Here is a 20,208-nt window from a genome sequence, read left to right as displayed (position 1 = left end):
CTTGGGGTTAGGGCTTCAACATATGAAATTTCGGGGGCCTTCACATATGTTGTCTATTATTCTATAGAAAATGGTCTTTGAGATAGATGTTGCAGAGTTTAATGATGGTACTGTCCTAGACATTAAGTTTTGTGAATTTATGGAAAGCAAATAAAGACAGGAAAAATATTGAATTCAACACTCTAGGAGTTAACAATCTTACAGCCAAATTTTTACCAGGTAAGTATTTGTATCTCTTTTAAGATTCCTCTCCATTTAAACTAATAGATAGTGTTTTGTATTTACAAAATGTCATCTTTTTTATTAAAAGGCCTACATTTAATTTGCCTCTTTTTTTCTTTTAATTTCACTTCATTTGTGAAGAAATTCAGCTTCTTTCTTCCAGAGAAGTAAAATTCCAACGCAGTTTTTTATTCATGCATTGCTATGTTTATTGAACAAACATTAGCTATTATACACATACAGAGATGCAATATTTTGCGAGACAAATACTGTTCCCAAACTCATGGAATTTATATTCTAGCATGGGAGGTCATTGGTAAACAGTTCTAATAGCTATTAAAATAATGTGTGACAATAAGAGAGTTTCTATTTCTTCTTCCACTTTCTCCCTTGGATTCCTTGTCATATCCTAAACTTTATTTTTAGTCCTTAGTATTCTGGTTGTTTCATTTAATATGCATGTATTTTCAAGATTATCCTTGAAAAGATGGCATTGGATCTCTCTCTTCAGTGGCAAGGAAAGCGATATTGTCACTTTATTCTAATTATTGAATCTCTCTCAGTATAAAAAAAGATCAGTTTTCTTTTTTGGCATCTTCATACTGTCATAATAATAAGTCCTTTTACCTTTTACTGTTGGCATGCTGTCTAGTATAAAAGCCACATTTTAAAAAGCAGAAGTTATAGTTCTGTTTTCCTTTCTTTTAAGCAACCTTCTTTAGAAAAATAGAATGTGGAACACAATGGGTAGGAAAAGTAAAGGAAAATTACACAGCATCTGTTTAATTTCAAAGAAGCAAAAGGAAGCTCCATAAGTTTCTCTATAGAAAAACTCTACAAAGATTTCTACAGTTCCAAGGAACTAAAAAGTATCAGTCATGAAGAAACTGTCATCTGTGGTGTAAGAGTCCCAGCAATCCCTGCCTTGAAATTTGCTTCTCTTGAATATCATGCATCTTTTCTTGGTACTGGAACTACCACTGTTGGTATGATTGTTGTGATCTTGTGTAGATTCATTATTCCTGCCAAGTAAAAGCAGCTTTTTACTGCTTAATCCGCCAGCCATCTTGAAATTTTCATTCAGTTTTATAAGAGAGAGCAAAGACTCAGTTTAACAGCCTGCTGAAACATACCTCCAACACTAGTTTTCCTCCAATTGAAGAAACTACTATCATTCCTATTGCTTCTGTTGTGGACAAAGGCATAGAAAAAAAGAGCTAGTTAAACTCTCTAGTGACACAGGATCTCAAAGCAAAGAAAATACTGAGTGCAACGGGCAAGAGTTGAATACAGAGTTAAAGAGAAAAACAGCTTGTCTCCCGAGAACTCTTACAGATTCTTCAGTTTGGAAGCTTCAATGGAAGTTGAGTAGCTTCAAAACATGAGCAGAAGTTTCTTTATAAGTGCAGTGAAATCAGCTGACAAGGTAACTGTGTTGGCAAATGCTTCTGAGACTACTGAGAAGTAAAAATACCAGTATCAGAAAATTGCAGGATAAACTCTGCCACCACTTCATCACAAAATTATACCAGAAGACAGGGTATTAGCCAAGAGAACTGGGGTCTCCAGGGTGGAGTTCCCTCCCTTGGCCCTGCCTTCTAGGAGGTTGACTCAACAGGCCTGAAAACAAGTATATTACCCAAAAATCATCGTAAAGATGAAAAGATACAAACATCTAGCCTGAATTTCAACTTTAGACTTTAGATGTGGGACTTAACCTCCCACAAAAAACAACTGCAAAACTAGTCAAAACATATGAGACTCTTATTTCCAGGAACTGAGCAATAGCCATTCCAGGGCTGTAATTCTAGTGGAAAAGGGAAGGACATGAGGTGAGCCCCACAATCTCCCAGTTTTCTGCCACACAACGTTTTCCTATTGCACTGCAGGGCGGAGAGAACCCAAGTGGGTTTGTGGTGTCATCAGGCTAAGGACTGGAATCTGTGAGGCTGCATACTAGAGAGGAAGGAAGTGCCCAGAGCGGAATTCCTAGAAGTCTGTGTGGGGATTCAGTGCAGTACCTTGCCTCAGGTTGGGCTGCGTGTGAACTATGCAGGATTCCACAAGGCCTAGTAACAACCACCTGATGTGAAGCCAAGAGCTGACCGGTGGTACCAGTAGTCATGAAATGTTGGGAGCTGTTGGACTTAGACTTTGCAGAGCACCTTGGTCATTTTATTGATACCCCAAAAGAGCCACTCCTTAAGAGTAAGGACCACTTAGCATGAAAGTCATACCCTAGGACTAAATTCAAACTGAAATAGACACACCCTAACAAAGAATAAAACCAAGCCTGATAAAACCAAAGGGATCCTCTATTAATGGCAGAACAAAACTCATATCTATTAAGGTTACTGATAAATCCAGACTACCTTACAACATATTATCTACCATGTTTAACATCCAGTCAAAAGTTCCTGGATATGTGAAGTACAGATTCAAAATCAAAAGTAGAAAAAATGTGACCCATAATCAAAAATAAGAGAGTCAGTAGAAACAGACCTCAAGATGACCCAGATGTTGGAATTAGCAGCCAAAGATTTTAAAGCAGCTACTGTCATGTGTTTAAGTACTGAAAGGAAAAAATGGTCATAATGAGTGAACAGATGGAAAGTATCAGCAGAGAAAATAGAAACTTTATTATGAATAAAATAAAAATTCTAGTACTGAAAAGTTCAGTATGTGAAGTGATAAAGTCACTAGATGGAGACTATTGCAGAAAGGGGTATGGAATCTAAAGACAGATGAATATGAATTAGTATAAAATGTCAAGGATTTAAATCCTTCTTTCCCTCCCTGTTCCCTCCTTCTGTTCCTTTTCCCATGATCATCCATCTTAAATAGACAAGTTACATTTAAAGGTAGGTGATAATCTGGCTTTAGATTTCTTGACTACACTTAAAACAATGAAATAACTTGAACTTTGAGGAGCTGTAGCTATGAGCTGGGACTTTTACTTATTGCTAGATTTTCTCTGATGAATGTTTTTCTTTGTTTTCAGCTAAAAAGAACTTGTAAAATATTATGCTTATATACCTTTCTTTTAAACTTAAAAAAAAAACCTACTTAAAGACATACTTTAGAAGATGATGGAGGTTGCAGAACTTGTACTGGCCATGACTCTTCCCTGTGGAACTCTCTCCTAAGGGAGTAATCCAAGATAAATGCAAATATGTATATACATTTTTTATTTCTATATATATTGGAAAATACCTTAGGTGTTCATACAAATAAATATGCAGCCATTAAAATACACCACAGTCGATATAAGGAATACTTGTTTTAACAGTGGAAAAGAGCAGAATACAGATTTGCCTATTATGGTTCATCTCAACTATATAAAAAATATCTTAAAAATGGCAGAAAATGTGTAAAAATATTGCCTCTTGGTTATGGGCATTCATGATGGCCTTATTTTCTGTTTCTCTACATTTTCCAAGTTTCTGTAAAGAAAATATAATTTTTAAAAAATTAAAGATTAAATACATGTAATGGGGAGAACAGTAAGAAAACATTTGTCTGATATTGCCTGTGAATTTATTCATTGAGACTATGTATTTTTCCATCTAAAGAGAGTGAGTTTTGAAATATTTTGGGAAGAAGATAAGCATTATCCTGAGTGAAAGATCCTTATACAAAAGTTCATACCATAATTTCATTTATAGGAAGTTCTAAAAAAGGCAAGACTTGATCAATGAAAGGAAAAAAATCCTCAGAGCAATGGTGATTTCTGGGGATGAGGATAGGAATTGACTGAGAAGAAACACATGACCTTTTCGGGGTGGTGATAAAGTTCTGTATCTTACCATCTGAGTTACAAGAGCATATACATTGTCTAAACAGTGCTTGTATGTTTAAGATTTATGTATTTGTTTGTAAATTTTATATTGAAAGAAAAATGCTGTCAACAAAAATTGTTTGGGGAACATCTTGTTTTGTGGAAATGTACAAAGTCTAAACTTCCTAGCTGGCTGTGTCTTCATATCCCACCATCTTTGATAAGTATTGCAGACAGAGCTTGGTATAATTCCAATGTACTCTAATTAGTACCTTGTGCTCAACTGTTAGGAGTACTTGCTACAATGCTGTTGACCTGAGCTCCTAGAGGACAAGAAATCCCTGCCTTCTGGCACATTGCTGGCATGTGCGCAATAAATATTTAGTAGATGAATAGCTAAGTATCCCTTTGTCCTCTATCCCCACTGTTATGTGTAACAAAACTGTTTCTCTTCTCATCAAAACTTTTATTTCTGTATCTTTTTTTAAATTAATTGATAGCTAGAATTAACACAAAACAGCAAAGGTGTTAATCTTTTAACATTTGTCATTTCAAATTCTATGTTCAAGGAGATTGCTTAAAATTACACCCAAAATTATATCTAATAGCAGCGTGACTTAAATGTCTTTTGATTGAATGCTATGATTAAGTTGGTGTTCAGATTGTAGGTGTCCAATTGCAGAGTTTTTCAGAAAGAAATAATAGACTGATTAAATAATTTTGTAACATCTATAGTTATTATATTCAGAAAATCTACTTAGTCATTTTTGAAATGGTTTTAACCTCAATAAAATTTAGGAATTAGACCAACTGAAGAATTACTTCAAAGCTGGTGAGTTATATTAGGGTTGTTTTTACATGATAAGAAATTAAGTAGTGCTTTTAAATATTTGAGAAGTTGTGTAGAGGAGTTTCTAGTAGAAATCCTAAGAGATAAAAAGTATGCACTAAAAATTCAGAAGGAAATTTCATGCTAGTGATATTTTTAGGCAGAAATATATGTATGCTTATTGAATGAAAGCTTCAACGGAAACATTTCTAATTGTTAAATAATTCATTCCAATTTATTTAATGAGGGAAACAATATAGCTTGTAAATTATTCAGGTTATTTCTGTTCTTTGTTTCATTTAACTAAACATTGAATTTAAGTTTATGAAATTAACTTAAAAGAGGTTGAGCTTATAGTGATGTGTGGCATTCTATACTTATGTTCCTAAATTGTTGGGGTTTTTTTTCCATTTTCTTGTTTCAGTTATTGGAGGAATTACCATAGAATTAGAATAAAGGAACATTGGGTTGTTTACAAGTACATTAATAGCTCATTTGTATTATATTTTACAGTTTATGAAAGAAATCAGTATTTCATTAGTTTTTTTGATAGTAACTAACATTTATTATTAAATTCATACTATATGTCAGATATTGTGCCTAGTGCTTTGCTTACATTATCTTTTATAATCCTCACAACTATTAAATTGACCTAATTTTCTATACTCATTTTACAGATGAGGAAATTTAAAGATCAGAGAGGCAAACTTTGGCCCAGGGTCAGACACCTTGTAGTTGGTTGAAGTGGATTCAAACTCAGGTTTTATCTGATTCCAAATCCAGCCCTAACTATTATACTTTACATATTTTACAAATTAGGTCTTGAAGCTTGTTTGACAAATGTTTGTTTTGGACTTACTATACAGTAAGAAATACACCCTGGATTTGATCAGTCTTGGTTCTTATCCTGAAGTTGCTGCTGAAAGCGTGGTCCACAGACCAGCTGCAGCAGCAGTGTTTCCTGAGAGTTTGTTGGAAGTGCAAAATCAATCAGGCCCTAGTCTAGTACAGAATCCCCAAGTGAAAGCATGCACATTCAAGTTTGATGAGCATTGGTTCCAAAAACAGACTAACTTGGTCAAGTCAGAGTAGTCCACATCATCTGATTCTAAAAGAGTATCTTTAGACTGTACCAGACTTGATTTTTCATTTTAGATAGCATATACATTTGATAGATATTATCTATCAGTCTATGTACATTGTACCTATGATATCTGGTGAGAACCTCTGTGAATTCTTTCAAAAGTGTTTAATATTTCAGAAGATAGTTTAAGGGAATTGAATACTAAATATAACCATTTCTATGAAATCAACTTAACCATAGACTGTTTTACTTTTGTATTACATTTTATCTTTTAGCTGAGATTAAGTCTGGGTGAAAATGGGATAGGAGTGATTCGTATATTTGACCCACTGTTGTTTTTTAAAGGGTGCTAATTAGATTAATGAAGCCTAGAAGTGAGAACTTGATTTTCTCCTATCCACTCTTCAGTTTGCCTAATGCCTCTCCTAACACTGGATTTGTCATTTTTTTAGATGTGGAAGTTATGTACTATGACTGGATTTCTCTTTGTTTACATGGCGCCCTTATGGACTAGCAGGGTCTGTGCTTTAAATCTCTCCTAACAGTCCAAAATTTAACCCGATATATGCATTCATGTATTAACAAACAAATGTTTTTTCAAAATTTCTTATAGGAAGCACTATTCTGTTATGCATGAACTGCCACTAACATAATAGATATAGTTAAACAACTCCTAACTATAAATCACTTCCTGTACTAAGACAACTGATTTTGAGGATGGAAAGTGAATTCCAGTACATTTATACATAGGCTTTTTTATTCTAAAACTAAAACTGAACAGAAATTGAAATATAGTTTACATTTTTGCAAATACCATAATTTTAGATTGAGCATGACTTTATTTTTTAATTTTTCACTGAAATTAAAATAAAGATATTAAGTTATATCATGAAATGGTTCAGCCAAATATTTTTATGATGTAATCAAATACTTTAATTTGCTTGTAGATATAGGTTTGTCCTGTATTCTAGAAACTAAGTTAAAAATAATGAGACAAAAAGCTGTGAAGAAGCTGGAAATATTTTATTATATCACCTACCCAAACTCAGTGTTATGCCTCTACTGTCCTTATTTGCAACACCTTCCTTCTGAGAAATGACTTTGCTTGTCTTTAGAAAAGCCTAATCCTTTCCCATGAGCCTAAGAAATAATTAGCAGTTAGAATTTAAAAGGCTTTCTTGAAGTAAGAGCTTCAAGCACACAAAGATATTATATCAAGTAAGTACAAACTTGTTAAAAAGTTGAAAATAAGATTTACTTTCCACCCATAATACTATTAATCAAATTTGAGTTATCTTTGCATCTAGATATAGTAGTAAAAGTATTCACCACTGTCTTGAAGAGTAGTTGGTATAAATAAATATGAATCAGAATGCTGCAAAACTTTAAAAATGCACTTTATTTTTCAGCAAAGATGTCAAGGAAGTTAAGCTTACCTACTGACCTAAAGCCTGACTTAGGTAAGTAAAATTAATAAATAAAAATCCTTAGTAGTTTAATTCATTTTAATGGGAAGACAGGGAAATCAGAAGATTTAAAATTACCATATACTAGATTTTCATTGGAAGTCAGTTAAAATGACTGAGATATTTAAGGATAAATAGCCTTTATAAGCCATCTATAAATTATGAAAGATGATAAATTCAAAGTAAAATAATATTTTTCCTAGCCATCTACTTACTATCTAAGCAAAATTTAGTATAAGATTAAAATTTGTACAATTTCAGGTTAGTTTCTCTTCAAAGTTATATCTGATTTAACCATCTGAAAACTTTTTTTGAACTCTATAATTTTATAATAATTTAATGTTTCCAAAATACTAGTTTTCTGTATTACAGTGACTTTCATATCAAGAATTGTTATTACTTTTTGATGATACTAAGTTAGGAAATAGTTCTTTTTCTATAGCACTTCCCATGCAAATAATCTATTAGGAAAGTAGAATGAATATATTAACATATTTCTTATGCTTTCTTTATACCCAGCTCAAAAACAGGATAGACACAAATGATATTTCAATAAAGATAAAATCTTAAAAATAATATTTCATGTAATAACTATAAATCAGGATTACTTTGTAAATTCATTTTTCTTTAATTTCAGGAATTTCTAATGCCTTTAATTGATTAAGTATGCCTGCATAGGGTTAATTTCACTCACTTTTGTCTCAGAAAACTAGATTTCCTCCGTTGGCATTTGCTCACCCACCTCCTCTTGTCATAATTTTTTCTCTCGATTCCTTGACTGTCTTTTTATCCATAATACAATTTAGGTATTGGCACATTTCACCACACTAAGTTTAGCATTACCAAGTGATAGTCTTATCTGAGTTACACTGATGGAAGCATATGAGTATGAGTGAGTAGGCATGATGTCTTCCACTGTCATCAGTAGAAGGTTCCATTCCTGAACATAAGAAAAACAATTTAGTAGAACTCTGTAGTATTACTGATATTAAGGGAACAAGAATTAATCCTAAAATGTAGGATCACTTATGTTTTGAGAAGGGCATAGTTTCCTTCACTATAAAAATGAAAGACATAATTTGAGCCCAAGTGTACTATACATTTTTTCACCAACAAGAGGATCTAGAGCTTTCATAAGACTAAAAGAGGCCCATGATTTCAGCAGTAACATTAAATACTATGATTTAAAATAGTTTTGTCTTTTAGTGTCTAAAAATATGAGAAAACACATGTAGAAGTACTTTTAAAATGAGTAAAAATATCATTATTTTTAAAAGAATGTCAACTTACCAAATTATGTAAGTAATTTAATCAAAGTGTGTTTTCTATACCTTCATGGATTATCTTTATGCAGTTTGTTTTAGCTTGTCTGCCCATGTATTTCAATGCCCTAAGCCAATTATAATTTTTTTTTATACCTTGAAAGAGTATTCATGTTACCTAATTTCCCTTCAAGTTATTGTGCTGCTGAACTATTTTTTGACAGAGATTCTTAGCTGGTAGTTGTTTTATATTGGCCAAGGAGTCAATGGGTAAAAACAACTATATTGATAGACTCAAACTGCCAGATACTGCTAAAGCAGCTGAGGCTGTTGGACTGACCTGCAGCTCTGGAAGCTTCTATGAATAGAGGTCACTTTTGCCTATGGGGAAATTGCACAGCACTGCACTTTCACTGTAGCTTCACCATTCCAGGTTCCATGGCCCACGATTTAAGAACTGAGTGATATTGTTAAAATTCTGATGTCACTTATCAAGTGTCAACTTCAAGAGGCAAAATGTCAGACTGTTAGGTACCTTGATATCAATTAGTTTTTGTCCTAATATATACACACACACATATAGAATGTTCTAGGCATCCTCAACAGTGATTTTATAACATTGTATCAGCTACAACTGGGTGGAGAAATTGACAAATTTTATTTGAGTTTAGGTCTGCCAGAAAGACAACGTGTTCAAGTATTTTTTGTATCTAAAGACTGAAATTTAATAACAACACCTAACACCTTCCATTTGTGTATTACTGTTGATAAAACCAACCCCACTTCTGTGTGGAGTTGCCCAACAAAGTTTTAGACAAGAGCACAAGGCATGAGCTTTAGCTTCATCATCCCGGGCAAGTCACTTAACCTGTCTGAGCCTCTGTTTTATTATTTGTTAAATCGTGATGATACAAGTTTTCAGGGTTGTTTTATGGATTCAATAAAGTGGAAAGTGTTATGATGGTGTGTAGCACATGGTACATCTTGCTTAGTGGTAGTTATTTTCATTTCTGCTCATATTACTCTAATTAAAATTTCTATTGCATTTTTTAGCTTGCCCAATTCCTAAAAGTCAAGCCACGAAGACCCACAATGTCTAATTAATGCAGTCAGTGGAAGTTGTAATTCGTGAATTGCTGAATATCCTAACTTGCTTTCAAACAGTTCTAGGCAGATAAAATAAGCAGCTTAACTATAAGTTCAGATTTGATTCTTTTCCCATGTTGATCATTCAGTTTATTCAGATCATTCATTTCAGTTCATTTTCCCGTATCGGTCTAGCTTTATGACTTTCTTTGGTAATCTAATTTTTTTAGGGAAACCATATAATAAAATGCACTTGGATTTTATATTAATGATAGCAAAAAAAAATGCAATTGTAGTTTTATGAATGTTATGTAATTAAAGTAGTCCATTAAATTAAGAAACTTTATTTGGCCTGTGATTAACATTTGAAGTGTAGAAAGATGAATTAAAATATCCTATTATAATTTTAATTGATATCAGTAAGAGTTTTTACCCAGTTAAGTTACATTGAAATATATATTAATCAAATTTTCTTGTATCATTGATTTCCACTTTTATCACTAGGTCACAACTGAAAATATATGTCCATTCACCCTGTATGCATATATTTTTTATTAAAGTAACATTCAAGTATTTTTATGATTAGAAAATATATTTAAAATTTGTTATTTTACTAACATAACTTTGGAAACTATTAAGAGTTAACATTTGGAATCAGTTATCATACTACAGGCTCATCCAGTAATGAGCTATGGGTTATGGAAAGTTGTTTCATTTATAGTAAATAGTTCATTTACATTTAAGTAGTTCTTTCTATCATGTCATAATCTATAACAGGAAGTACAATTTCAGGCAAAAGAAAGATGTTTTTAGAAACTTTAGCTAGAAATGACCCATGCTGTTGTCTAGTAACTTTATTGTTTTCAGATGCTAGCTATAATCAAAATTATGTTATTTTTCAGTCTGTGAAGCTAAACTTGATTACAAAAAGCCTTTAGGAATTTATAAATAGGATTCAGTTATACCTTTTTAATTTAACAAATACAACTTAGAATAATTTAATGTGTTTTTCTAAATTTTTCACAACATTATGAAGTCATTTCTTTCACAGCACTAAAAGCAGTTGTTTTGAGGAATGATTAGCTATGAACAGTAGAAGCTACTGGAAGTTGTTATATGTCTCAGTGGTACAGCAGAAACACATTGGTTTAGATACTTTCAACTATAGATCCATTTTCAGCAAATATTTATTGAATACTTTATATGCAAAGCAGTAGGCTAATAAATTGTGCAAGGCATCAGAAAAACACAGCCCTTGTACTCAAGAAACTTATTCACTTTAGAACAAGGCCTAAGTCAGAAATAGCTACAGAAACAAATGTACCATTACTGCCATGGGAGGTAGAAAACTAACAAGATTCAAAAGGGAGAAAAATGATACATGGTTTTAGGAATCAGGATGAATTTCATGAAGATGACAGTATCTGAGCTGTAGAATAAGCACAATCCTGATAGGTAGAGAAAAGGGTGAGGCAAGGGCACCAGTCATAAAGGAAATCACAAAGTCGAGAAGTCGGTAAGTGCAGGGTGTATTTGAAGAACAGTGAATGGTTCAGTTTGTTTCCCACAGTGAACTGAAGCAAGGCAGCATTGGAAGATAGGGCCAGGACTTTAGGTTGGAGATACTTTGTGAAGAGTCTTAAACACTTGAGTAAGATTATAAGCGTGATCAAATAAAGAGGAACCTCTGTTGATTTTTTAAAATAGAAGTGATAGAATTAGAACTGTACATTATAGAATTTAATTGTGTTAGAACAATGACAGAGTGAAGGTGAGAGGCCAGTTAGGAATTATGCAGTAGTCTCAATAAATGATGGTGGAGGCCTGAACATAGGGTGATGGAAGTTGATTGGTAATAGAAAGAAGGAAACAGAACATTGGAATAAAATAGCATAGAACTTGGTATCCCATTAGATGTATAGGTAAAGTGAAAGGAAAGAACCAAAAGTGCAACTCAATTTTAAGTGCTCTTACGTAGGAGAACAGGGGTGTATTAATACAAATAGCACCATTAGAAAAATTTATAACTTTGGGAAAATGATGTGTTCTGATTTGCATAGTGAGACAAAGTAAGAAAAAATGCCCATAAGCATTTGGAAATGCAGTTCCACAAGAAAAGATGCCAAGGCTTGAGAGACTTGATACTGGCCAAGGAAAAGGTAGCTGAAGACAAGAGAGGGTTTATTAACATAATGTGTAGGTATCTCCATTAATACAGAGCTGGATAAAGGGAATATACCAGATGTCAATACCAGATACCAGTTACATATTTTAATGAAAATGTCTTAAATGAATGTTACTTACAGTTTAATGGCATTCAAGAAAAACAAAAGCAAAATTTTTATGGATTTGAGACTTTCATATGGACATATTTGGGAAAAAAAGCCCATCATACAATAAGTATGAAAGTAGAATCAAGAGAACTTCTAAATGCATTTTTTAATGCAGAAAAGTGAAAATATCTACTTTTTTTAGTTCTACCTAATCATGAAATTATACTACCAGAAAAAGCAGAACGGTGAGAAAAGAAGGTGGTAAGGGCTAAGATTTAAAAAGCCACCAAAATACCAATAGAAAGCTGCACCAAAAACCATAAAGATCACACATCCAAAATTTCACTGGGATGCACCCAGCTCAATTCTGAAAAGTGTGTATTTGTCCATTTGTATTTTATGTATGAGCAAAGGAAGAAACAATTAGTATAAAAGTAATTTTTTTTTGTTTTCAGTTAAAATTAAATACACTATAAATTTTCTCTTTTTTGCAGATTAACTATTTGACCAAATTTATACCAACCAAAAAAACATAATTATTTTATAACTTGGGGAATCTCACAACATTTTAAATAATTTCAGATATAAAAGACAATTCCTTCAGCCGATCACGCAGTTCAAGTGTGACCAGCATTGATAAAGAATCCCGAGAAGCTATATCTGCTCTTCATTTCTGTGAAACTTTTACTCGAAAGGCAGATTCATCTCCTTCCCCATGTTTATGGGTTGGTACCACATTGGGGACAGTGCTTGTCATTGCACTGAACCTTCCCCCAGGAGGAGAGCAAAGACTTCTTCAGCCCGTAATTGTGTCTCCAAGTGGTATGTATGCTCTGATGCTGTACTTAATTGAAGGCTTGGTTTACTATAAAATAGAAACCTCAGTTTTTCATTTTTGAACAGATATAAGAATTCTCAAATGTAAACTAAATGGGGATAGTTACAGTCTTACATTTTTAATGGAGGAGTACATGGAATAAGGTTCCAGAACATCATTTATTTATATAGCCATTCAGGTTTTACATTTTTTTAACTCTAGGATCACATCTAAAATGATTACTGTGTATGAAAATGGGAAAGAAAAAAAACTGTTGTTCTAATGCATTCCGGAATACCTCAAAATGTTATGTTCTGTAAGCAAAAGGATGGTGCATATTTAAGAGGAAAACAGAAAAGTATTATTTTTAAACATCATATACACTTGGCTGTTTTCAATCTCTAAATATGAAGTCTTAAGATAGATTATTTTTCTTCTTTGAGGTATTAGGAAAAGGTGACTTTATGCCAAATATTTTTTTTAAAAGTCTTTATATACTAAAAACGAGATTGAATTTTATCAAACATATCTGGAATCTGATAGGTCTGAAAATAACTGAGTTCTGGTTTCCTTTATGAGTTTATGCTATCTGGGTAGGAAAAAACATGCTTTTGCTCATTAGTGTATCTCTTGGTTATATAACAGACTTTAACCATACTTAGAATTTGGAATTAAAATATAATTAAGATTTTAATGTTCATTTCTGAAGTATCTTCTACATTAAAGAAACAGTTTAATTCATTCGTTTAGCTCAAATATTTGCATATATATTGCATGCCTATTATTAGAAAAAGGTTGCATAATGATATTCTTACTAATCTTGTTTATTAGTATATGGGAAATATGTATATAGGAAAAAAACTAGAAAGATGAAAATTGAAATACTAATAATAATTATCACTGAATAGTGGAATTGTGGGTAATTTTTATTTCCTTCTTACTGATTTGTAGTTTCTAAATTTTCTACAGCAAACATGCCTTAGTTTGTAATAAGAAAATATTTCCAATAAATAAAAATGAGAGGAATAAAATATAGATTATGTACTATTAGCTACATGAAAAAAATTTAAGGTATTGTCCAACTTGAAATAAAATCAAATTAGCTGTAAAATTACTTTGATATAAAAATAGTTTTCACATGTAAGAAGGAATCTTTGAGTTCCTTCTCAATGGTGGAATCTTTGAGGTTTATTTTTAATAAGATGCCTATTTCAAAATGTAATAGTGACATTCATATCACGTTATCTGTAATGAAACTGAAACAGAAGAGGTGTTTTTCAAGCAAATGGGTTTCTGTGTTAAGAACCTGAAATGGTCTACTTTTTCTCCAATTGTTTTGTGGTGGTTGTTTTTTCTTCAAGAGGAGACTCCAACAGTTACCTTTACCATGATGGAAAACATACTAAAATCCTTCCAACTGTAGGACAAGCATATATTTAAATATTACCATCGTACTTTTTTAAGAAAATTCACATATGGGGATTATTGTGTCTCATACATGTTTGTAGATAACTGTAAACACTTCCCGAATTAGCAGACTGTTTAAAATAATTTAGTTGTCTACTTGCCAAACCTGGACTATAGACTAACAGATTTAACAAATAAAGTATAAGCTGTCTAGTTAAATTTGAAGTTCAGTTAATAAATACTTTTTAATATAAGTATGTCCCATGTAGTATTTGGAAGTATAATGCAGTATTTGGGACATACTTATACTAAAAAATATTCATTATGTATTTGATATTCAAATTTAACTGGGCATCCTTGATTTTATTTGGCAACCTTGCCATAGACAAATACAAAGAAGAAAGGAAACTTTATTCTCTAAGAAGAATTTTGAAAGAACATTGTGAACTTTTCTTAGAAAAAAAAATATATATATGGAAGAATTTTGCATACAATGAAATATTGTATAAGTCTAAACTAATAAACTGAAAAATCTTTTAAAATAAGAACTAAATCAATTCTCTACCCTCCCACTGGTTTCCAAATTCTTATTATTAATGTTATCATTTAGCTTACTTAGAAATGAGCATGAAGTATATTTCCGTTTTCAGGGATGTGGGGGAAAGGGAGTCCCTTTTAACTAAAACAAATCAAGAAATATAACCCCTATATTAAGTCTGTCAGTTGACCACAATAATGCCTTGAATGTATTTGATATTTATTGATAAATACTTTAAAAGGAAATTGCTTTTTTTTTGAGGTAATGTTTAGAAATATGTCAAAAATTTTTCTCATGCCCTGTAGATCAGTACTGTCCATTAAAAATGCTGTGTGAGCCACATACAGAATCTTAAACTTTCTAGTAGCCATATTAAAAAGGAAAAAAACAGATGAAATTAATTTTAGTAACATATTTAACACAGTCTATCCAAAATACTATCTTTTTTTTTTCATACTAAGTCGTCAACTCTGGCATGTATTTCACTCTCACACCATCCCAGTTTAGAGAAGCCACTTTTCAAGTTTCCTAAAGCCACATGGGGCTAGTGGCTGCCATATTGGATAGTGCAGCTCCATATGCCAGCTACCTGCTCTTATACTAATTGGTACTACACTTGCCTGGTATGAGAGAAGACATAGGTTCAGACATCCCAGCATTTATCTCTTTGGTGGCACTTACCTATTTGGGGTATGTAATGTTGATAGGTTTTTCCTCATTCAAATATAGAATCCCCTCAGTAAGTCAGTGTACAAATTCAGTGAATATATATTCTACGTATTTTTTAGTGTCTACTGTGTGCCAAAACTGGAATAAACATATTTAATATGTGGATTTAAATATTTACTAATTTACATATTTTAGGTACTATATTGAGGTTAAAAGGGGCAATCCTGAGAATGGCATTCCTGGATACCACAGGCTGCTTAGTGCCACCTGCATATGAATCCTGGAGAGAACACAATGTTCCTGAAGAAAAAGACGAAAAGGAAAAGTTGAAAAAACGACGGCCAGTCTCTGTATCCCCCTCCTCTTCTCAGGAAATTAGTGAAAACCAGTATGCAGTGATATGTTCTGAAAAGCAAGCGAAAGTAATCTCACTGCCAACTCAGAACTGTGCTTACAAGCAGAACATTACAGAGACCTCATTTGTGCTTCGTGGAGATATTGTAGCATTGAGTAACAGCATCTGCCTCGCCTGTTTCTGTGCCAATGGACATATTATGACTTTTAGGTAAGAGGTATTTTTTTAGCACAAATATAACATTTCCTCCCTTAAAACAAAATATTACAGAATTACATTCAGTTTGAAAGAAATGCTTTTATTTATTTACTGTCTTATACATGGAGAATTTATTTTCATTCATTTAATAGTGAACAAGTATATGATGAATAAAAATCAGTTTTATGTCCCTCTCTAGTATACTAAATCAGAAAGCTTATAAGATCCCTCCCATTTTTACCTTCTATAAGACTTTGTTCAAGACTAAAACCTACCTTATATATTAATAACAAGTTTTTAATTTTTTTCTCAAGTTTGCCAAGTTTAAGGCCTCTGTTGGATGTGTATTACTTGCCCCTTACCAATATGCGGATAGCCAGAACATTCTGCTTCACCAACAATGGACAAGCATTATATCTTGTTTCACCTACAGAAATCCAGAGACTCACTTACAGTCAAGAGACCTGTGAAAACCTTCAGGTAAATAACAAATTATCATACTAATTTTTTCAGAGGTGACATATTCTCTAAGACCCCTTATATGGTCCATGTGTTATTCTCACAGCACTATCCAAATGAGCCCACATGGGAAAATCCAAAGCCTTTATTGAGGCTGTCAGAGCATGTGCTTTAAGACTTGTGATAAAGTGTCTTTATCAGACTCTTGTTATAAGAGGGATTTCATCTCAATGATCCATATTTTTTCTCTCCAGTGAAGGCCAAGAAATATGAAATGTTGCCTACATTTTATACCCACTCTCCACGTAGAATAAATATCTATTATACACAAGCACATACACACAAGTTCTTTTTAAAGAAGTATGTTTATGTGAAAATAATTGTATCTATTTTAGGGCAGATTATGTCATCCCTTCTCATATTCTCTGTGTTCACAAGGATGTATATGCCTATAAAAAGAATAAGGTTGATAGTTTTCCTCTGAACATTTTTGTTGACCTATTTGCAAGAGACTATAAATTCTTTAAATACAAAACTATTTCTTTTTAAATATTTGAATGCCTTATGTGCTTAATATATATGAGAAATGATCAGTTTAGCTTCACCTTTTAAAATAAACTGCTCTTGAAATAGAATATTGACAATTATGTCTATATTTTTAGTGTCTAAAAATAATGCCTTGATAAAAATCTATTGAAAAAAGAATACCATGAACTTTATGAACACTATTCCCTGGTGTCCAGAGTGCACTGTGCATACATTTAACTTTAACCTAAAAAAGAAAAAGATGCCTACAATATTAATGAAGTTTCTAGCCAAGAAGGAATAATCAAGACCAGATTAACCCTCCTGCCTGAAACAATCAAAAAAAGCACACAAAACATGAAACACAGTTCTGAAGATCTTGGACATTAGGCAGTAAAGGAAAGTAATCCCAAGAGATAAGAAACAAAGGAGGTGCCTCAGCTTTAATGTCCTGATAAGAGTTTCCAAAACATGGCACAGAGACAAGGCACTGAGGCAAAGTCTGACAGGCTTCCCAAGTTGTGGAGACAGAACCAATAGTCTGGGAAGGCCAAGTAAGCTGGAGTTATGACTATGAGAACCAGAAAGAAGAGAGCATACAGAGAGAGAACGCTGATCTATAGAGGGTCCCCTGAGAATGTTTGGTGGTGTGCTGCCTAACATATGCATATGGGCAGGAAAGCACTATCTGAAAAGAATAGAGTATTAGAGGGAACTGACAGCCAGACAGAAAAAATTTGTAATTCAGGAGGGTATTCGTTTTCTGGGGCTGCTGCAAGAAATCACCACAAACTTGGTGACTAAAAGCAACATAAATTTATTCTCTCACACTTCTGGAAGCCGGAAGTCTGAAGTAAACTTCACTGAGCCAAAAACAAAGGTGTAGCCAGGGTCATGCTCCCTTCAGAGGAACTAGGTAGAAGAGAATCATCCATTCCTGGCCCTGTCCATCTTCTCATAGCTGCTGGCATTCTGTGATCGGTGGCTGCAGTGCTACAGTCTCTGCTGCATGGTCACATCAATCCCTCCTCTGTGTTTGTGTCAAATCTCTGTCTACCTCTCTTTAAAAAAAAACACTTATAAATTAGACTTAGTACTCATCCAGATAGATAATTCAAGATAATTTTCCCATTACAGAATACTTGTTAATCACATCTGCACAGATTTTTTTTTTTTTAACAAGGTAACATTTACCTTGGGATTTGGGTTATCCCAGGGATCAGGACCTGGTATCCTTAGATGGCCATTTTTCAGCCTATTTCAGTGGGGAATTAGAATAGCTACTCAGGAAGGTCTTGGCTCATTAGTGTGGAATAAATAGCCTTAAGCTGAGCACTGCTCCAGAGCTGCCTAACAAATCATGAAAGCAAGTCCCAAAAGGATCCAAATGTTCCCACTATCCCAGAATAAAGCTCAAGATGAACTAGAAGAAATAAAAAATAGCCAGCACGCAACAAGATAAAAGTCAAAATACCTGGCACCAGTTGGATTACCAGGCATGCAGAGACAGAAAAACATGACCCATTGTGAGAATAATCATCAATGAAGAGACACCAAACCAAAACTGACAAAGGCAGAATTAGCACAGAAGGGCATTAAAACAGTTTTAACTGCGATTCTGTATGTTCAGAAAGTAAAGTGGAGACATGGAAGATATAAATGACCAAAACTGAACTTCAGTAGATGAAGAACTACAATGTTTATTATGCAGAATATACTGGATGGGATTAACAACAGATTAGACATTGCAGAAGAAAAGATTTGTTAACTTGGAATCATAGCAGTAGAAAAAACAGTTGTTTAAATCTGGCACATTCATAGCACTAAAATACCTATACTAGGAAAGAACTGCTTATAAAATCAGTGACCTCAGCTTGCACCTTAAAAAACTGAAAAAGAGGAGCAAGTTAAACCCAAAGTAACCAGAAGAAAGAAAATAATAAATATCCTAGTAGAAGTCAGAGAAATAGAAAATGGAAAGAACAAAAAAAATCAGTGAAACCAAAAGCTTCATCATCTCCAAAACTAGTAAAATTGATCTCAAGCCAGACTGATTATGAAGACAGAAATTACAGATAACCAGTATCAAGAATGAAAGAAATGATGTTACTGTAGATTCTACAAATATTAAAATATATAACAAGGAAATACTATGAACAACTTTATGTCAGTAAAATCAGAAGCTTGGATGAAGCAGACAAAATCCTTAAGACACAAATTATCAAAGATCACTCAGGAAAAATATAGATAAACTGAACATTACTGTACCTATTAGAGAAATTGAGATTGAGGTTAGAAACCTTGGACAAGAAATGTCCATGCCCAGATGGCTTCACTGGTGAATTCTGTAAATATTTCAGTAAGAAATAATACCAGTTCTATACAAAACAAACTAAAGCAGGGAAATGCTTCCCAACTTATTCTATGAACCTACCATTAACATGATACCAAACTAGATATCAAAGAAGATATTACAAGAAAAGAAATTACATATAAACAGTATATTTCATAAATATAAATGTGAAAATTGTAAAAATTTTAGCAAATTGAATCCAATAATATATTGGAAAAATAATTCTGTTCATGATAATTAATCATGACCAAGTGGGATTTATGCAGTGTTGACTTAACATGTATAAATCAATCACTGTAATTCACCATATTAATAAGCTAAAAAATAGAAAGCAGTTGACAAAATCTAAGATCCGTTCCTGATATAAAAAAAAAAAACCTGGCAAACAAGGAATAAAAGGGTACTTAAAGGATATCTAAAAAAAAATCTATGCCCAACATAATACTTGTGTAATGAGATACTGAATTCTTTTTCCTTAAAATCAGGAGCTAGAAAGGAATATTCACCCTCAACACTTTTATTCACTATTGTATTTAAGGTTCTAGCCAGTGCATTCAGGCAAGAAAAAAGAAGAAAAAGCATCCATTTTGGAAAGGGAAAAAGTAAACCTGTTGTTAATCACAGAAGACATGATCATCTATACAAGAAAAAATGAAATCTACCCAAAATGCTACTGGAAATGATAAGTAGTTTGACAGGGACACAGTATATGAAAGCAATATGCAAAAAAAAACCACATTTCTATACTACCACTGAATATCTGGAAATTGAGATTGTAAATACCATTTACAATAGCAGTAAAAATATGAAATACTTTGGGATAAATCTGAAAGATGTCTACACTAAAAGCTGTAAAATATTAAAAGAAATGTTTATAACTTGAATAA

The 20,208-nt window shown here is 32.8% G+C and overlaps 1 protein-coding gene across 6 annotated transcripts in view; it reads left to right on the top strand.

The window, feature by feature from the left end:
- Positions 1–20,208, top strand: part of STXBP5 (syntaxin binding protein 5) — a 176,759-nt gene that overhangs the window by 140,598 nt on the left and 15,953 nt on the right. For all 6 annotated transcript variants that reach the window (XM_036906916.2, XM_036906914.2, XM_036906912.2 and 3 more), the window contains 4 exons: positions 7,323–7,373; positions 12,583–12,822; positions 15,627–15,996; positions 16,299–16,464. In XM_036906916.2, coding sequence (XP_036762811.1) covers positions 7,323–7,373; positions 12,583–12,822; positions 15,627–15,996; positions 16,299–16,464 — 827 coding nt within the window. The remainder of the gene's footprint in view (positions 1–7,322; positions 7,374–12,582; positions 12,823–15,626; positions 15,997–16,298; positions 16,465–20,208) is intronic.

The sequence above is a fragment of the Manis pentadactyla genome, chromosome 12 (assembly GCF_030020395.1).
Source record: "Manis pentadactyla isolate mManPen7 chromosome 12, mManPen7.hap1, whole genome shotgun sequence".
NCBI lineage: Eukaryota > Metazoa > Chordata > Mammalia > Pholidota > Manidae > Manis > Manis pentadactyla.
This window is presented reverse-complemented; position numbering and strand designations above follow the sequence as displayed.